At 40.6% G+C, this 16,734-nt stretch overlaps 1 protein-coding gene across 2 annotated transcripts in view; it reads right to left on the bottom strand.

Annotated features, from left to right (window-relative positions):
- Nucleotides 1–8,818: 8,818 nt before the first annotated feature.
- ptprr (protein tyrosine phosphatase receptor type R) overlaps nucleotides 8,819–16,734 on the bottom strand; it is a 47,804-nt gene continuing 39,888 nt past the window's right edge. For both annotated transcript variants that reach the window (XM_056260346.1, XM_056260345.1), the window contains exon 13: nucleotides 8,819–9,250. In XM_056260346.1, coding sequence (XP_056116321.1) covers nucleotides 9,157–9,250 — 94 coding nt within the window. In that variant the 3' untranslated portion in view covers nucleotides 8,819–9,156. The remainder of the gene's footprint in view (nucleotides 9,251–16,734) is intronic.

The following is a 16,734-nucleotide window of genomic DNA, read 5'->3' as shown; positions in this document are numbered from 1 at the left end:
GGATGAAATTCTACAAGTTATGGTAATTTGCAAATAAGCCTACAACAAACATTTATTTTTAAACAAATATTTTTAAATATGCAACATGCACGTTTAAACAACAAACAATACAATCTGAACCAGCGCTTCTGCTCCTGTATTGAGACATGCAGCGCGTTGCAGTTACGATCCGGGTTCCAGTGGCCTTAATACATTCACGGCTTTTTAAAATGTCAAAATAAATAAGAAGCAAATAGACAATATAATCATGACATGGAGGTGCCGGCGTGGTCACTTGCATTGCACGTGAACTGGTGCGCATCTCATCATAAATCAACCAAAATTCAGCATATGCCTCACAGACATGAGAAATATATCTATATAGAAAGCTTGAAATGTCTTTAAACGAAACAATTAAAAACAAAAATAAATAGCATACTCTCTGATTATGTAATCCATTACATGCATTTCTCTCTAGGGGTGTTCACGACTACAGAGATGCTGATCGTCAATTTCATCTTTGCAGACACTGACACACAGAAAACAGTTCATTTATTTTTTATTTTACAATAAAATAAAAATTTCGATTTTCGAACGATATTCGACTTTTTCTCCTTGATTATCGAATGCCATTTTTGGCAGAAATTATAAACAGAAACCTTTGGCAGCAGCATCTACCCCAGGTGTAGGTCTCACTGGCTCATCAAGGCCATCAAAAGTGTTATCACCGTTTAAAGCACTCATTTTGAGGAATGAATAAACATAAACAAACCTCTGTTCAGATGTTGGATTGCGTAGAACGCTCACTGAATTCTGATTTGTCGAGAGAGGATTTATCGCGTTTAGGCTAAAAATAGGTTTGGCGCTTATCGCGGTTTGGAAAAGAACTGCATCTTGCAGTACATTTTAAACAAGGAAATATAGCGATTTGGCATGAAACATTGATGGAGCAGTGAATAGTTTCAGAACACAGCAAAATGACATGACAAACTAATTTTTTTTTTAAATGGCGTTTATCGCGTTTTGGAAAAGAGCTCCTCATGTCATCCAGGTAGACATATATGAACTGGTCTACCATATCTCTCAACACGTCATTGACGAGTGCCTGGAAAACCGCTGGGGAGTAGGACAGCCCAAACGGCATAACCAAATATTCAAAATGGCCCCTGGGGGTGTTAAACGCGGTTTACCATTTATCCCCCTTCCTGATGCGAACCAAATGATATGCATTGCGTAAATCCAATTTTGTGAAGACGGAGGCTCCCTGCAACCGCTCGAAAGCTGAAGACATCCACCGGCAACGGACAGGTATTCTTTACCGTGATGTTGTTCAACCCTCGGTAGTCAACACATGGTCGCAGAGATCCATTCTTCTTACCAACAAAAAAGAACCCCGCCCCCACTGGAGAAGAGGAAGGACGAATGAACTCGGATGCTAGAGAATCAGAAATGTATTTCTCCATGGCCTCCCTCTCAGGAACTGAAAGTGAGTATAATTTGCCCTTAGGCGGAGATGTACCTGGCATAAGATCTATAGCACAGTCATAGGGACGATGCGGAGGAAGAGAAGCAGTCCGGGACTTATTGAACACTTCCTTCAGGTCGAGGTACTCCGCGGGCACGTTTGACAAATTCACCGACTCCTCCTGCAAAACAGAACTGGACACCAACGAACAAGCAGACATCAAACAAGACGCATAACATTGAGTACTCCAGGCAGACACAGAATTATGTCCCCAGTCAACCCTGGGATTGTGCTGGATGAGCCAGGGATGACCGAGGACAATGGGGATATGAGGGGAGTCCTGAAGCAGAAAGGAAAGTTCCTCAGAATGGTTGCCTGAAGTGATGAGTGTCAACTGACTGGTGGTGAATGATATGGTAGGAAGTTCTTGACCATTCAGATCTTTGACAGAAATCTTGTTAGTGAGTGGGATAATGGGTGTCGGAAGCTTACGTGCCAAGGTCCAGTCCATAAAATTCCCCTCGGCCCCAGAGTCCAAAAGTGCCTGACAGTGATGAGACCGGGTTGCCCACTGCAACCTCACCGGGAGGAGAGTAGAAGAGGCTTCTTCTGTGGAGACCCTGCCCGACAGTATCCCCTTCTTTACTGCCGGGCCCGATCTTTTAAGGGGCAGTTGTTGAGATAATGGCCCGACCCTCTGCAGTAGAGGCATAACCCCCGGGATCTCCTTCTCTCCCTCTCCTCCCGGGAGAGCCGAGCTCGACCCACCTGCATGGGCTCGTGATCGTCGACGGGGCTGACCATATCACTACCACTGGCCTGGTGGAGTCCAAAAGCTCTAGGCATCAAGGATGTACGAGTACGTTGCTCCAGGCGATGTAGACGAGCATCCACTCAGTCCATCCAGATTCGTCGGCAGGTCCAGGGTATAGATCTCCTTCTGGATACTGTCAGGCAGCCCATGCAGGAACATGTCCCACTGCGCCTCCTCGTTCCAGCGGCACTCTGCGGTGAGGGTGCGGAACTTCCTGGTGAAGGTCCGCGAGTTGCCGCACCGCTTCTCTTCCCGTGACCGCCCGGTCGAATACCCTCTTCATCTCCTGTGAGAGTGCCAGGAATGAGTAACAGCATGGATGTTGATTCTCCCACACCGCCGTCCCCCACGGAGATGCACGTCCTGATAACAACGTAAGCACCAAAGCCACCTTCGAATCTTCAGTACAGAAAGTCTGTGGCTGGAGAGCAAAAAACATTGAGCATTTAGTCAGGAAAGCTCTACAAAAATTAGGCTCACCCGAATAGCACTCAGGAGTCGGCAGTCGTGGCTCATGTTGATGACTGGGAGCGGGAAGAGTGGGGGGAACCGGCGGCGAAAATCTGCTGGGTGAGCTCGGATACCTGCGCTACCAATGCTTGAACCGCTCGGCCAGTAACGGACAGATTCTCCTCTTGTTGATCGATCCAAGCGGCATTGTGAGTGAGGAATTCTGACAGTTCTGGTGTTCTCCCTGGCTCCATGATGGTCAGATCGTTCTGTCACGGGAATGAGGACAGAAGAGACAATAGCAACTAAAACTGGTTTATTGATTCAATAAACAGCAGGTTGATAGATGGTCTCAGGAAGTCTCAGCAGTAGTGGGTGAGACACAGGGAAACCTCAATGGTAGCACAGGCAGGCAGGCAAGTGGACAACCCGATCCTCCAGTGATGATGGAAGAGATGAATAAACCAGGAAATGTAGTGGGATGATCAATGATGCTGGAACTCAGGTGGCAAACCGGAACGGTGAAATTCAGAATGGGAAATGATGAAACCACAGGAACACGAGGAAGGATCCGACACCGCACAAGGGAACATCCAACAACGATCTGACAAACACAAGACGAAAGACTTAGGCTATGTTTACACGGAAACGATCTGAAGAAAAAACGCAAAAGTGGCGTTGCGTTATCACTTTTTATTCTGCGTTTAGACGAGCGTTATGGTTGGGAAATCCGCGTGCATATGGTGACGCAAAAGTGTGTGAAATTCGATGTAGTATGCACTCCAGGCAGCTAGGTGGCAATGTGAAGCACTGCCACACAACAACACCATATCTTAGAATATTTTGTACAACTGTCGAAAAGACTCTTGTATGTTTTTCAGAGCTGCTAGGTCAAATTGAAGGTCCGACGTATGGAAATAATCTGACATGTTGGTTGTTATTTTCCAGTACTGGCGCATGCATGTGACGTAAACGCGTACGCAACGAGAGCCACCGTGAGCAGATTTGCGTTTTTACCGTTTAGACGGGAACGCGACGGTGGAGCGTTTTTAAGATTTCCACTCTGGAGGGTGGTTTCACTTTTTTGCCTTTTTAAGCCCGTTTTTGAAAATTCCAAAAACAGAATTCAATGTGGATGATGGGAGCAATTCTTTGGCTTCAAATGAACATTGCAATGAGAGAGATGTTGGGCAGAAAAGTACCCAGAAGAAAAGCTTTGCAGATAGTACGCTATCGTCATCTCATCTCACAGAAAAACCAGTGAGGCCAAGGAGAATAATTGTTAAGCCCAAAAGACTCATTGAAGAGTGTTGATATGTAACACATTGTTAAATAGTTAAAATGTTGTGAAAACAAAATAAATAAAAAAACAACAGAAAGTTTTCTGAAAGAATTTTTGTTTATTCTATTATTTGACTGTTACATTGGAATATGTAGAGAGAGAAAAAAAAGGAAAAAAAAGAAAGATGTACTGATGAGTGCCACTAGGGGGCACTAATGCAATGAGTAAGGCAAGTGCAACTGTTCAGAAGAGAAATAAAAGAACGCACATAGCGTGTAGAAACTAGACATCTGTGTTGGTGGTCTGTGCAACAATGTAAATGAAACAACCAGGAGATTCAGAAACGAATGGAAAGAGAAACTCATGAGGAGATTCCACTCCCAAAAACGTCGACTTCAGCTGTATTAAGAACGTGAGTAGGACAGTTGTTTTTATTACTCTTCTTAAGTTGCACCAGCCGTGGTGTAAATTATGCATTTGACACTGATATCTGTGTGAGTGTGTGTCATAGTTGATTATGCATGGTTGATGTAATACTTAACTTGAGATTTTTGACTATTAGGCTGTTATTATAGGAAGTTGGCTTATAGCATGCTGTGTTCACGGAACAATGCAAACCAAGGCTATAACTGTAACATGATATCTTCAGTAGCCGAAATATGATTGGGCAATAGGCTAATTGAAGTTAGGATATTGAAATCGCCGTGAAACTGTTGTAGCAATAGTTGGTTGTTGTCCTATAGAAAATTTTATTGGATGTCATAATTAGGCCCCCCCAAGAATATTAACCCTCTGGGGTCGGCTATCGCGCCGGCGCGATGAGCTCAGTTTTTTCCTTATCAGTGGAAAAGAGACTCAAATTACTATTCTGATCTTACATATAAGTTTTATACATCATTAGATCCTGTTAAGTGTCTATTTTTTTGTGGATACTCACAATAAAAACAAAGTGTTCTGCTTTTTGTCAAATAAAGAAAAATAAACATAATGCGAATTTTGTCCATTCTGTCCATTCTGAAACGCGTCCGAAAATGAACTGTAACTCAGTGAATACTTGTCACACAGGCACGAAAGATTTTTCGTTATGAAGTAATTTATATAAAAAACAAATATTCTCAGTTTATGTAATCTGTACGAAAAGAGAGAGATGTCAGTCTTTTTCCTTTCAGCTAATTATAGCGTATTACGTGTTAATGTGACCACGCCCACGGAGAGCGCACGCTATTCAAACGCAAATGTTGAGGCAAGCCATGCCAACGCCCACATCAGCTGGATAAAACATCCAGTTTAATAAGAATCTTGTACTTTACCTCGTCTTGCTGCGCTGTGAGGAATAATACTATCGTAATAATTCTGGAAAAGTTACCTCAGAAGTGCTCGTAGTTTCATTTCGAGGAGCACGGATTCAGCTGATGTAGTAAGTTATTTATTCTTAATTGCTTTGTTCTAATCGCGTTATTGAATAGTGTCTGTAAACTGCACAAAGACTGTTTAAAATAGATTAGTGACCTCCCCAAATGAGGTCAACCAGACTGGGAATGCCCTTCTTTAAAAAATAACTGTTTTATGTGTTCTCCTCCACATTTGGCAAGCTCTTCTCCTCTTGTCTGCATTTTCCTCCATGGTCACATGCAACACATAATGGTTATAAAGTTGCTCTAATACATGTTTTCTTCTCTACTTTGAGCATAAATAAGTAATCTGCAGAGTGATATGTGGAGCGGTTTCATCCTTATCTCTTTGAACTCAAATGTAACTGTTGTAACAGTTACAGCCTGTTACAAGGCATACTATCTTTTCTGGGGGCTATGTTCATCCTAGCCACACTAGTAGCACCCCATGTTTGTTATAAAAAGGGAAAGTAGTAGAAGAAGTATTATATCCAGTGTGATTTGCCACATGCTGTTTGCTGCTATTCTTGGTTTGGGAAACTGTTTGTTTGCTACCCAAATATGATTTTTGTGCTGTTATGTTACTCCTAGATCACTTACCAGAGGACTTAATTCCTTGATTCCCTTTGGAGGCAGTAATGCCATTAGCCAAGGAATGAAAATAACTTTTCTGTTGGAAAGACATCTATATGATCTCTTAAAAACTACAAACAAGTCTGATCTCATCCTGAGGAAATTGACTTTTGACGTATCTACCATTAACTCATTCTCCAGAATCCTCTTCTGATCGCCTACGGTTGCTATTTGGGATTGTTTGCTTGGCTGGTGTTATTGTTTGGCATATGTTTATGAAAATATTGTCTATATATCAATATATGTTTGGAAAGAGTTTCTGATCTTTTGGCTGTTTTTTTTCTCCATGTTTCTTTGTTTGATTCTTGATATACATTATATCCTTCCCTGGGTATTTTGCAATTATGATCCCTCCTTTATTTTTTGCAACTCATCAGTTCTAAGCAGCTGGGACAGTTATACTGTACAGCAGCTTCTGCATTTGCACACACATATAACTCTGCAACACTCACAGTACTACCGGGTAAATACTATAAAACATCATACAAATGTTGTATTCATTGTATTATAAATAAAATACATATGTAGCAGTTATATCATTGCCCATATAAGGCCTTTCCAGGAAATAAAATAAATAAATAAAGCATTATACATAATATATTTGCTAAATACGTCAGCCAATGAGGCAGGGTAATTGCAGATTACATAAGTTATACATGTGAATTAAACATGGGACAATGGCCTTCTTCCTCTTCACAGTATGCTGTACAGTATCTGATGCAAGGGATTCATCACTCAATTCCTAACAGTCACTGTCCTAACAGTCCTCACTCATAACAATGCTTTACTTGGGGTATAAGAAGGAAAGGTACTGTTGATCTTGGAGAAAGGCTTTTACCTTGCCACTCTTGCACACCACTTTGCCTGCTTTAAAGGCTTTGAGAATCTTTCATTTTACCACTGATAATGTTGAAAGCTAAAGTGACTAACTTTCCAATCTAAACGTTCAGGTTAAATCCTACACTTTCCTATCAGTTCTAAGAAAGACTTTTACCAGAATAAGAGGTTTAAGAATAACTACAACTTTAATGGAGTCAGATTCATTATATTGGAGTCAGATAAACAAATGAATGCACGTCATCCTTCAACTGCTTTTTGTTCCGATTATTGGTTCAAAATAGCAACGTAAGCTTCAAGCCTTATGATTGCCTTCTCTTCTGCTACACACTCAAAAGTATCAACTTTTTCTTCATAAAAGCATTAAAAACCTAGGCAGCTAAGGAAAAGGAACTGTACACAATGGAATGAAATGAACATTGAAAGAAGAGTCTTAGAAAAAAAAGGAACAAAACCCTGATCCAGACATGATAACAGGGTTAATTTATTGGCAGTAATGACCATAACGTCAGAATCATAGTTTCTGTATGCTTTCTGACTTGGCAGTTTCACTTATTTATTTATTCACAAAAACACTTCTTCACATGACAGGTTTTAATAACAGAATAAGCATATTTTAACATATATAAAACATAACTTGCAGTGCCAAAAATGTAAACATGAGATATTATGGCTTTAGGTGAGGGTTTAACATTGTTATAGGACCAAACACACACTATAAGTGGAAAGTATAGTAGTATAGCACTGACAAATAACTTCTAAAGGATTATCGGGACCAAGTTATGCATTTATAATATACATCCCATTATACGAGACTAATTAATTCTACCACAACCAAAGATTCATATAAAAACAGCTCAGATCATCAGTTTGGGTTGCTTATACTGCTACCCTCACTGTCTGAGGCATCCATATGTGCAGATTACAATACTGTAATTGTGGTTATGATGGATTGTTTATTATTGAGAGTATTCACATTCATCATCATTAAGGATAAATAGGAAAAAGTCACTGACTGCCTAACATTAAGCCCACATAGTGGAAAATATATTGCGTAACAGTGCACAATGACAATAACCATAGTTTATAAAAGTATCAGGTTATAATAACAATAATTTTTTTAATAATAAATACAATAGAAAATAAATGTCTTAGAAATATTCACTCTCATACAACATATTTAATTCCTAAAGCCATAAACAATTGCAGTATTAGCAGCAAAACGCATGTGGTCCCGGGATACATGAAACCCTAAAATACACAACAAATGTATGCATTTGGGGGAAAATATTCAAACATTAATATTTAATAAGACACTAGAATAATATTACCACTAGATACAAATACAATCTCCTAAATTTTAGCTATATTATATAATTACATCATTTCCTCAAATGTATTTGCTTTTATTTATTAATTTTATTATGATTATTTTCCCTAATAATAAGGATTTTTTTATATTACATTTTAATCCACTTAATAATTTTGGTTCCGTAAGGATCGGTGACAGATTTAGTAAGTCTCTAGACCGATTGATAGATTGTCTGTAAACCGAAAAATCATGAATTCCATATTTGTTTGTTATTTAAAAGAACCCGCTCATAAGATAGTTTTGCTGTTGGTTTGTTGTTGTGTGCATTACAGCGATGACACCGCAATATAAATGTTGAGTCATCTAGTCTTTCTCTCTCATAAAATTCAATTCAGACTTTGAAATCGCAGCTGTAGATTCAGCAGCAGCAACACAGGAAACAGAATATTTCAAAATTGTGTTCTGCATCAGCATAAGAATATGCTCATAAACTGTTAACAAATAGGTAAAAAAAATGAAAAAATTCTGATGAAACATGATCATACTATTATACACAGAATATTAATACCTCATTTATTCTGCAGCATAAAGACAATTAAGTAATTTTAAAATGCCCACGGTTTTGAAACCTATAATCAGGAAAAAATTAAGGAAAACTGATATAGTCTTTATGCTGTGTATATTGTGTTCAAAAAAAGCATTATTTAGTGGAACTATATCTTGTACAATGACACTGATACACTTTAACACTAGTGGCAAAACCATTTGACAGCCTTGAAAAGCATGACAGAGGCTATCGAAAAGTTGACAACAAATACATTTGCCGACAACACCGGCTTCCAGACAACATCAGATGTGTGCAACCCTTGCCTTGACAAGCTCAAAAATCCTTCTTCACAAACACGATCTGGCGCCTTCTCTCGTGATTTAGAAATTTCATGGCAATAGCAGATCTCTTGGTATGAAAACTGAAGCTCCTCTAGTAGTTAAAATTCATTGTCCAGGCTCTGCAGGAAGGCGGCTTTCATAGAGACTCAAGGCATGATGCACAAATTCATATTGTTCCTCAGTCTGGATCATACCACCCCTGCGGAAAAAAAACACCACACGATTACAGGCGAGTCTCAATTTTATGAAAATCTTGTTTTGTCAGGTACATTGTTATACTGATAAATGCCATATTATTGTTTTTGCTACTGAAAGAAAAGGTCGTTTTTATGGCATTTGTTTTTCCAAAGAGTGATACCAAAGATTTTATATTAAACATTATTTTATGAAGACTATATTCTTGTTTGAAAAATTCTATCTTGTGGTAATCTTACAGAAACAAAGATGTCCTGAGCCCAAGTCAGATTGGCTTTGTTCGAAATCACAGAAGGACTGACCACATTCACACCCTACACACCCTAATCAATTAACACGTAAAAACAGACCAAAAACGGAAAGATATTTGCATGCTTTGTCGATTTAAAAAAAAGCATTTGATTCTATTTGGCACAACGGATTATATTACAAACTTTTACAAAGTGGTGTAGGGGGTAATGTTTATGACATTATAAAATCAATGTATTCGTACAACAAATATGCAATACGAATTGGCAACAAACATACAGAATTCTTCACCCAGAAAAGAGGAGTGTGGCAGGGCTGTAGCCTGAGTCCAACGCTGTTCAAGATTTACTGAATGAACTAGCGGTGCAGTTGGAACAGTCTACAGGCCCTAGACTCTACAAGGCAAAAGCATCAAGCTCTTGCTGTATGCAGACGACCTGGTGCTGCTGTCACCCACTGCACAGGGACTACAGCAGCACCTGGACCTGCTGGAGAACTGGGCCCTGGCAGTCAACCTCACAAACACCAACATCATGGTCTTTTCGAAGAAGCCCAGATGTGAGGAACACAGATATCAGTTCAGTCTAGGCAGCACCTCTCTAGAGCACACGATGCAGTACACTTAGCTAGGCCTGGTCATCACTGCATCTGGGAGTTTCAGTATGGCAGTAAATGCTCTCAAGATAAAGCTCGAAGAGCTCTATACGCCATTAAGGAAAAAAATCCAAAACATTGAATTACTGATTCCAATCTGGAAAAAATGTAAATCTTTAATAGTGTAATTCAGTCCATTGCGCTGTATGGAAGTGCGGTTTGGCAGACTGATCTCATGAAATGGCGTATGTATGACACGCCAATTCGTATTTCCATTTTTGGCGTGCTATCAACACGCATAATCGCTTTTCAGCGTGTTTATCAACGCCTTTGACTTAACGTTATATTACTGTATTATGTATATATAAATATATGACCTACCCCAACCCCGTCCCTAAACCTACCCGTCACTGGGGTTAATACCATTTATGAGTGTTCTCCTACCATCCTAGGAAAAGAAATATCGCTCCACAGATGTAGATATAGATTTTGCTTCGTTTCGTTCGGACATTTAACGGCGTACACATACACGCGGAATCACTCAGACATTTAATGGTGTAGACATACACGCAAAAGATTTCGGCGTGGACATACACGCGGATAGCTCAAAATGCGTATAGATAACACGCCACTTGACTTGAAAGTGGCGTGTATGTTTACGCAAAGTCATGATGTCATGTTGGGTTTGGGGTCCACTCAGTGATCAGAGCTACACTAGAGGGGACAGACATTCAACAGAAGCCCTACACAGAATTCTGCAAAATTATTCTAAAATTACAAAGGAAAACACCCAATAATGCATGTAGGGCAGAGTTAGGCCGATTCCCATTGATTGTTAATATGCAAAAAAGATCCCTCAAATTCTGGATGCATCTAAAATCAAGTCCCACAGAATCGCTACATTTTAAAGCATTACAAACCCAAGAACTGAACCCCAAAAAGAGTCCCCTCAGTCAGCTGGTTCTGAGACTTACTAACCCGACTAACACTAACCAGTCTCAGACCAGCACTGCTTCTCACACAAAACATCAGAATAAACCAAATTATCAATATCAAACAGTCTAAAAATACATATTTGGAACATTGGGATCAGGAAACTAAAACACAAAGTAAATTACAATTCTATCGAACTCTGAAATCAAATGATGAATTGGAAGAATATCTCCAGAGTGTCAGAGACACAAAGCAGAGACGGATCCTGAGCAAGTACAGGCTGAGTGAACACAGTCTAGCCATCGAGACCGGCAGACACAGAAAGAGCTGGTTACCCCGAGAGCAAAGGGTGTGTGTTCAGTGTAGGACAGGAGAGATCGAGACAGAGACACACTTCCTCCTTCACTGTCAAAAATACACTTCAATCAGAGACCTCTACTTAAACAAAGTAACTAACTTAATAAAGAACTTTACAGCCATAACTGAAATAGAACAGATATAGATCATATTAGGAGAGGGACAGACAGCAGCACTGACTGCCAGATACGTGTGTATGTGCCACAGCCTGAGAGACAGCAGGTGGATGTGTGTGTAATGTGTGTATTGTGTCTGACCTCAGTGTGTTTCCCACTGTCCACCACAGTGACCCTCAGTAATGTGTGTGTTTGTATATGTTAAAACACTGTGGTATCAAATGTTTACACATATTCTAATTTGTTATACTGTTAATTTTTACAATTTAAGATGTACATTTAAATTTAAGTTATGTTATAATATTTGATTATTTTGATGTCTTTATTATTATTCTATGTATTCCAAGCTTTGACAATATTGTATTATGTACAGTCATGCCAATAAAGCAATTTTGAATTTGAATTATGCCCATAATTAGTAAAAGTTTTTATTTCAAAAAGACATTTTCATGTTGGTGTCATGGGTTCACGGGTCTGTGTTCATTCTGACATGTCATTGTTGTGTTTTTGTCACTGGTCTGATTGCTCATCAGAGTTGCCTAGCTACCAACTGTGCTGACGAGCTAATCACCACCTGCAGCTCGTTATTGTCGCCTTGTTTGCTGTGTTCTTTGTCAGATCATTTTTGTGCTCATGTCTTGCCGTTCTGTTCTGTCAGTATTCTCTCGAGTCTTCTGTTCCTGTTGTAGCGTCTGGACCAATCAGACACGCACTAACTATTCATTATATTTAATGAATAATCCAGCAAACTCACTCTCCCAACAAAGGCCTATGAAACTCCCCCAACTAACATCACAAATAAAGCTTACCCACTGGCAGAACCTGGTGTCCTGTTGCAGGACACATTGGCCCTCATTTATCAAAAGTGCATACACCAAATTTCCAGCGTACACCTGGCGTACACCCAAAACCACGTGACTTTGAGATTTATCAATATGGACGTTGGCGTACGGCACGCTCAAATCCTACGCCAGCTCAGGAGGTGGTGTACGCACGTTTTGAGTTAGTGCGGAAATGCGCAGAAAAACAATTCCTAACACCACAAAACGCACTGACAAACTAAAAGATATGATATATTATGACCAACAACAACAACATAGTAATTATAAACTTCAGTGTTTATTTTTGTGCAACATGGACTTCAATGTTTAATTTGTGTGACTTTACCAAAGCTTTTGATTTATAAGCATATGTATTCCTTCAGTTGCGAGCCTGTGCGCTTTACCCTGACGTTTTGGCCCGGCAGTTGCGCACGGACTGGGTTCGGTAACGAAAGGCTTTCAATGACCAAAAAATAATTCAGACTGACAAAATAATAAAAAATACATTCTTCTTCTTTTAAATAATAATAATAATACAAATAATAATAATGACATTCTTCTTCTAAATAACAATAAGCGTCATTAATAATACAAATCATACTAATAATAATAAGAATATTACAAATTGTCATGCAATTATTAATGTGAATGAATGGTACTCCACATCACATCATCATCATCACTATTGTACACCCCAATACATGTGACGTGATTCGAAATTGAATGCTAATTCAAAAGACGTGCTGTAAACGCAGCACTACGTCAGAGAAGTTTCTCTTCTTTGCCGTCTTCCGTGTGTCCATGGCGTAAAATGAGGGCATGGGGGAAGCGGAGACTTGAATATATAGGGGCGTGTTATTCTAATGACGATCGTTTTCAGCCGCGGGATTTATCAAGGGCAGGTATTGCGTACACCTGAATTTCAAAGGTACGCACAGCTTCATAAATCAGGCGGTGAGAGGAGAGTAAGCATAATCTTATGCCAACATATACGCCCGTTTCTACGCAAGAATGATAAATGAGGGCCATTAAGACTCATAACAAGTTTTACGACCCCAAAGGAATTTCCAGAGAGTTGTGACTCTCACTTAATTTGTGAAGAGAAGGAGAAATTAACCCTGTTAATCCTATATATTCTATATATATCCACTTGAGAAATGCATAATTATGTATCTAATTTTCCCATCTCATGATTTTCCTTTTATGAGGTTTGGCCTACGTTTTCTTGTAAACTCTTTACAAGAAAAGGGTTAATGTTTCAGACTTTGCATACCATGGGTAACCAAAATCATATGTGTGGCATGTTTGGTCTCTATAAACTCCAATCTACGTCCCCCATTTGTTAATTTACATTTACATTTTGCTAACTTTGTATTATATTATTTGTATTATGACACATTAGTATTATAAGAATTGTGAAGATTCTTTTCTTAAACACCCAATGAAATTACACATTCAAATGCCCTGCTAGAACACAAATGGGTCGTAAAAACTCCCTCCAAAGGGACAACTTCATATTGGCTCACACACCTCCAGAGGGTGTGACATCTTCACGCTTTAAAAATCACTGATCACAAGATCACCCCCCTCTTACTCTTCTCTTACTCTCGTGGTCCTTCCTGAGAAGTCCTAAGGTGAAGATGATGCTGAACTAGAAGGCCCCAAGGACCCCCAAGCTTGCAGCAGGCTGCAGCCCTTGCCTTTCCATTCACCAAAGATCCTCTGACTCACACTGGTTCTCTCTCATCAAGACAACATCAGCAAAGATCAACTGGAGCCTCAACAAATTGCATCAGGACAGATTAATTCAAATGGGCGAGACATGCAAGTATCAAACTTAGTCTCATTATTTGATACATTAAGTATCCTTACCCCTGGAAAAAAAAAAATCTGAACACTGTCTTGTCATAGAGCAAATATTGTCATGCTTCTTGCTTGGGTGTCTGCGTGTTCTTCTGTGTCTTTTTCTGTGTTGCAGGATGAACATGCATACCTGTCTAACGTGCCCAGTGAGTACTTTACCTGAATGAAGTGTTCAGTAAGTCTCGAGCTGTTTCTCTTCGACGGTTCCCTGCATCCTTGTATTGATTATCGAGGACTGAACAGCATCACGGTAAATGATACCGATCATTTGCCGCTGATGTCTTTGGCCTTCGAGAAATTGCAGGGGCTTATTTTTTCAAAAAGTTGGACCTTCGTAACGCCTACCATTTGCTCCACATCAGGGAGGGGGTTAGTGGAAGATTGCTTTTAATTACCACAGGCACTGCAGAGGTTTCTGGACTTTGCCAATTTTACCAGTGTTTGGTAAATCTCAGTCTCTGATCACCTTGACCTCCACCAAGACGTTCAGGACCGATCATAAGAACCTCGAGTACATCAGATCTAGGCAACTCTAGGCAGGCCAGGTGAGCTATTTTTTCAGTCATTTAGATTTTTCCATTTCCTACCGTCCGGGTTCCAAAAACACCAAACCCGACATGTTGTCCCGTGTTTTTGACCAATCTGAAAGCCTGCATTCTCCCGAGCCCATCCTTCCACAGAGATTTGTGGCTTCAATGGTAACTTGGGAGATTGAGTCGAAGGTCTGCGCTGCCTTACATGGGGTAACGCCTCCGCCCGGGTGCCCACTAAATAGTTTGTTCGCGCCTGAGAGTTTATGGTCCGACGTAATTCGATGGGGTCATTGTTCTAAGGTGGCTTGTCATCCGGGGGTGAGTCATACCATGTTTCTCATAAAGCAAGGGTTCTGGTGGCAAGCTATGACTCGCAACATACGTCGTTTTGATTTGGCTTGCACGGTTTGTGCCAGTTGTAAGACTTCCAAACAACCCCCTGCTGGACTCCTTCAATCGCTGTCATTTCCTTCGAGACCTTGTTCCCACATTGTGCACCGTCTGTAATAAACTTGCTCCTAAATTCATTAGCCCATTTACTGTCACCAATATTCTTACTCCAGTGGCAGTCCAGCTCAATCATCCTCCGGCATACAGAAGTCATCCTCTCTTTCATGTTTCTAAATGAAACCCCATTTTTATTTGCGTTTTTCATTCTACCATTAATCCACCTGCCCCAGTTACCCCACTACTACAAATCGTAGATGGGAAACCTGCTTATTCGGTCAATCGTATTCTGGATTCAAGGCGGAGGGGGCGCGGGTTCCAGTACTTGGTGGACTGTGAGGGTTACGGCACGGAGGAGAGGAGTTGGGTTCCTGCAACAGACATTTGGATCACATTGGATCTCTACCTTTTCGATGATTACAATCGCCAGGCAATTTCCCCTGGGAATGCCAGGAGGCGCTCTTAGGGGGAGGAGTATTGTCACGGTGTAAGACTCCTCCTGCAATGACTCTCCAAGCCACTAGGGAACACTGTCTGATTCCTCTTGCAATGACACTCCAAGCCACCAGGGAACACTGTCTGATTCCTCTTGCAATGACACTCCAAGCCACTAGGTGGAACCACCTGCTGTGAACTCTTTGGTTATGACTGCTAATCAAGTTAATGTGTTCCACCTGTATTTTGCCCTATTTAAGTTGGCAGTTTTCATTGAGCTGTGTTCAGTCTTGAGCCTACCATCTATGGATTTCCTGAGTTCTAGAAGAGTTAAGTGCTGTTTCTCTGTTGCCATTGGGCCTACTTTATGTTTTGTTTTGTGAAGCTATGACGGCTTGTTTGTTTGAATTTGTGAACTGCAATCAAGTAAAGACTGCCTACTTTTGAGTTATCTGAGCCTCCTAGTTTGCTTTTGCTTCTGCACATGGGTCTTCTACAAACTGTCTTCCCCAGTAGACCAGAGGTAGAAAAATAGCTTTTTTAGAACCCGGAGACCTGGGTTCTAGACCCACCTTCGATACTTTATGTCAGTCAATTGTGACAGCAAAAATACAGGTGGAACACATTAACTTGATTAGCAGTCATAACTAAAGAGTTCACAGCAGGTGGTTCCACCTAGTGGCTGGGAGAGTAATTGCAGCAAGGAGCAGACAGCTCTCCCTGGTGGCTTGGAGTGTCATTGCAAGAGGAATCAGACAGTGTTGGCTAGTGGCTTGGAGAGTCATTGCAGGAGGAGTCTTACACACGGTTCACGGGTCTGTGTACACATTCTGACATGGCTTTGTTGTATTTCCGTCACTGGTTTGATTGCTCGTCAGCATTGCCTAGCTACTAACTGTGCTGACAAGCTAATCAGACTAACCGTACTTGCAGCTCGTTATTGTCACCCATATCTAGTCTTGTGTTTGCTGTGTTCCTTGTCAGATCGTTCTTGTGCTCATGTCTTGCCATTCTGTTCTGTCAGAATTCTCTCGAGTCTTCTGTTCCTATGTGTTTGCTTCCTGTTCGAGTGTGGATTACTGGCTGCCTTGCTGTTTCAGGATATTGACTGACATCATTGCAGTCTCCTCGCTGCCAAGG

Source organism: Rhinichthys klamathensis, unplaced genomic scaffold (genome assembly GCF_029890125.1).
Source record: "Rhinichthys klamathensis goyatoka isolate OS25496 unplaced genomic scaffold, OSU_Roscu_1.1 h1tg000176l_1, whole genome shotgun sequence".
NCBI lineage: Eukaryota > Metazoa > Chordata > Actinopteri > Cypriniformes > Leuciscidae > Rhinichthys > Rhinichthys klamathensis.
The sequence above is the reverse complement of the archived record's forward strand: the minus strand, read 5'-3'. Positions and strand labels throughout refer to the sequence as shown.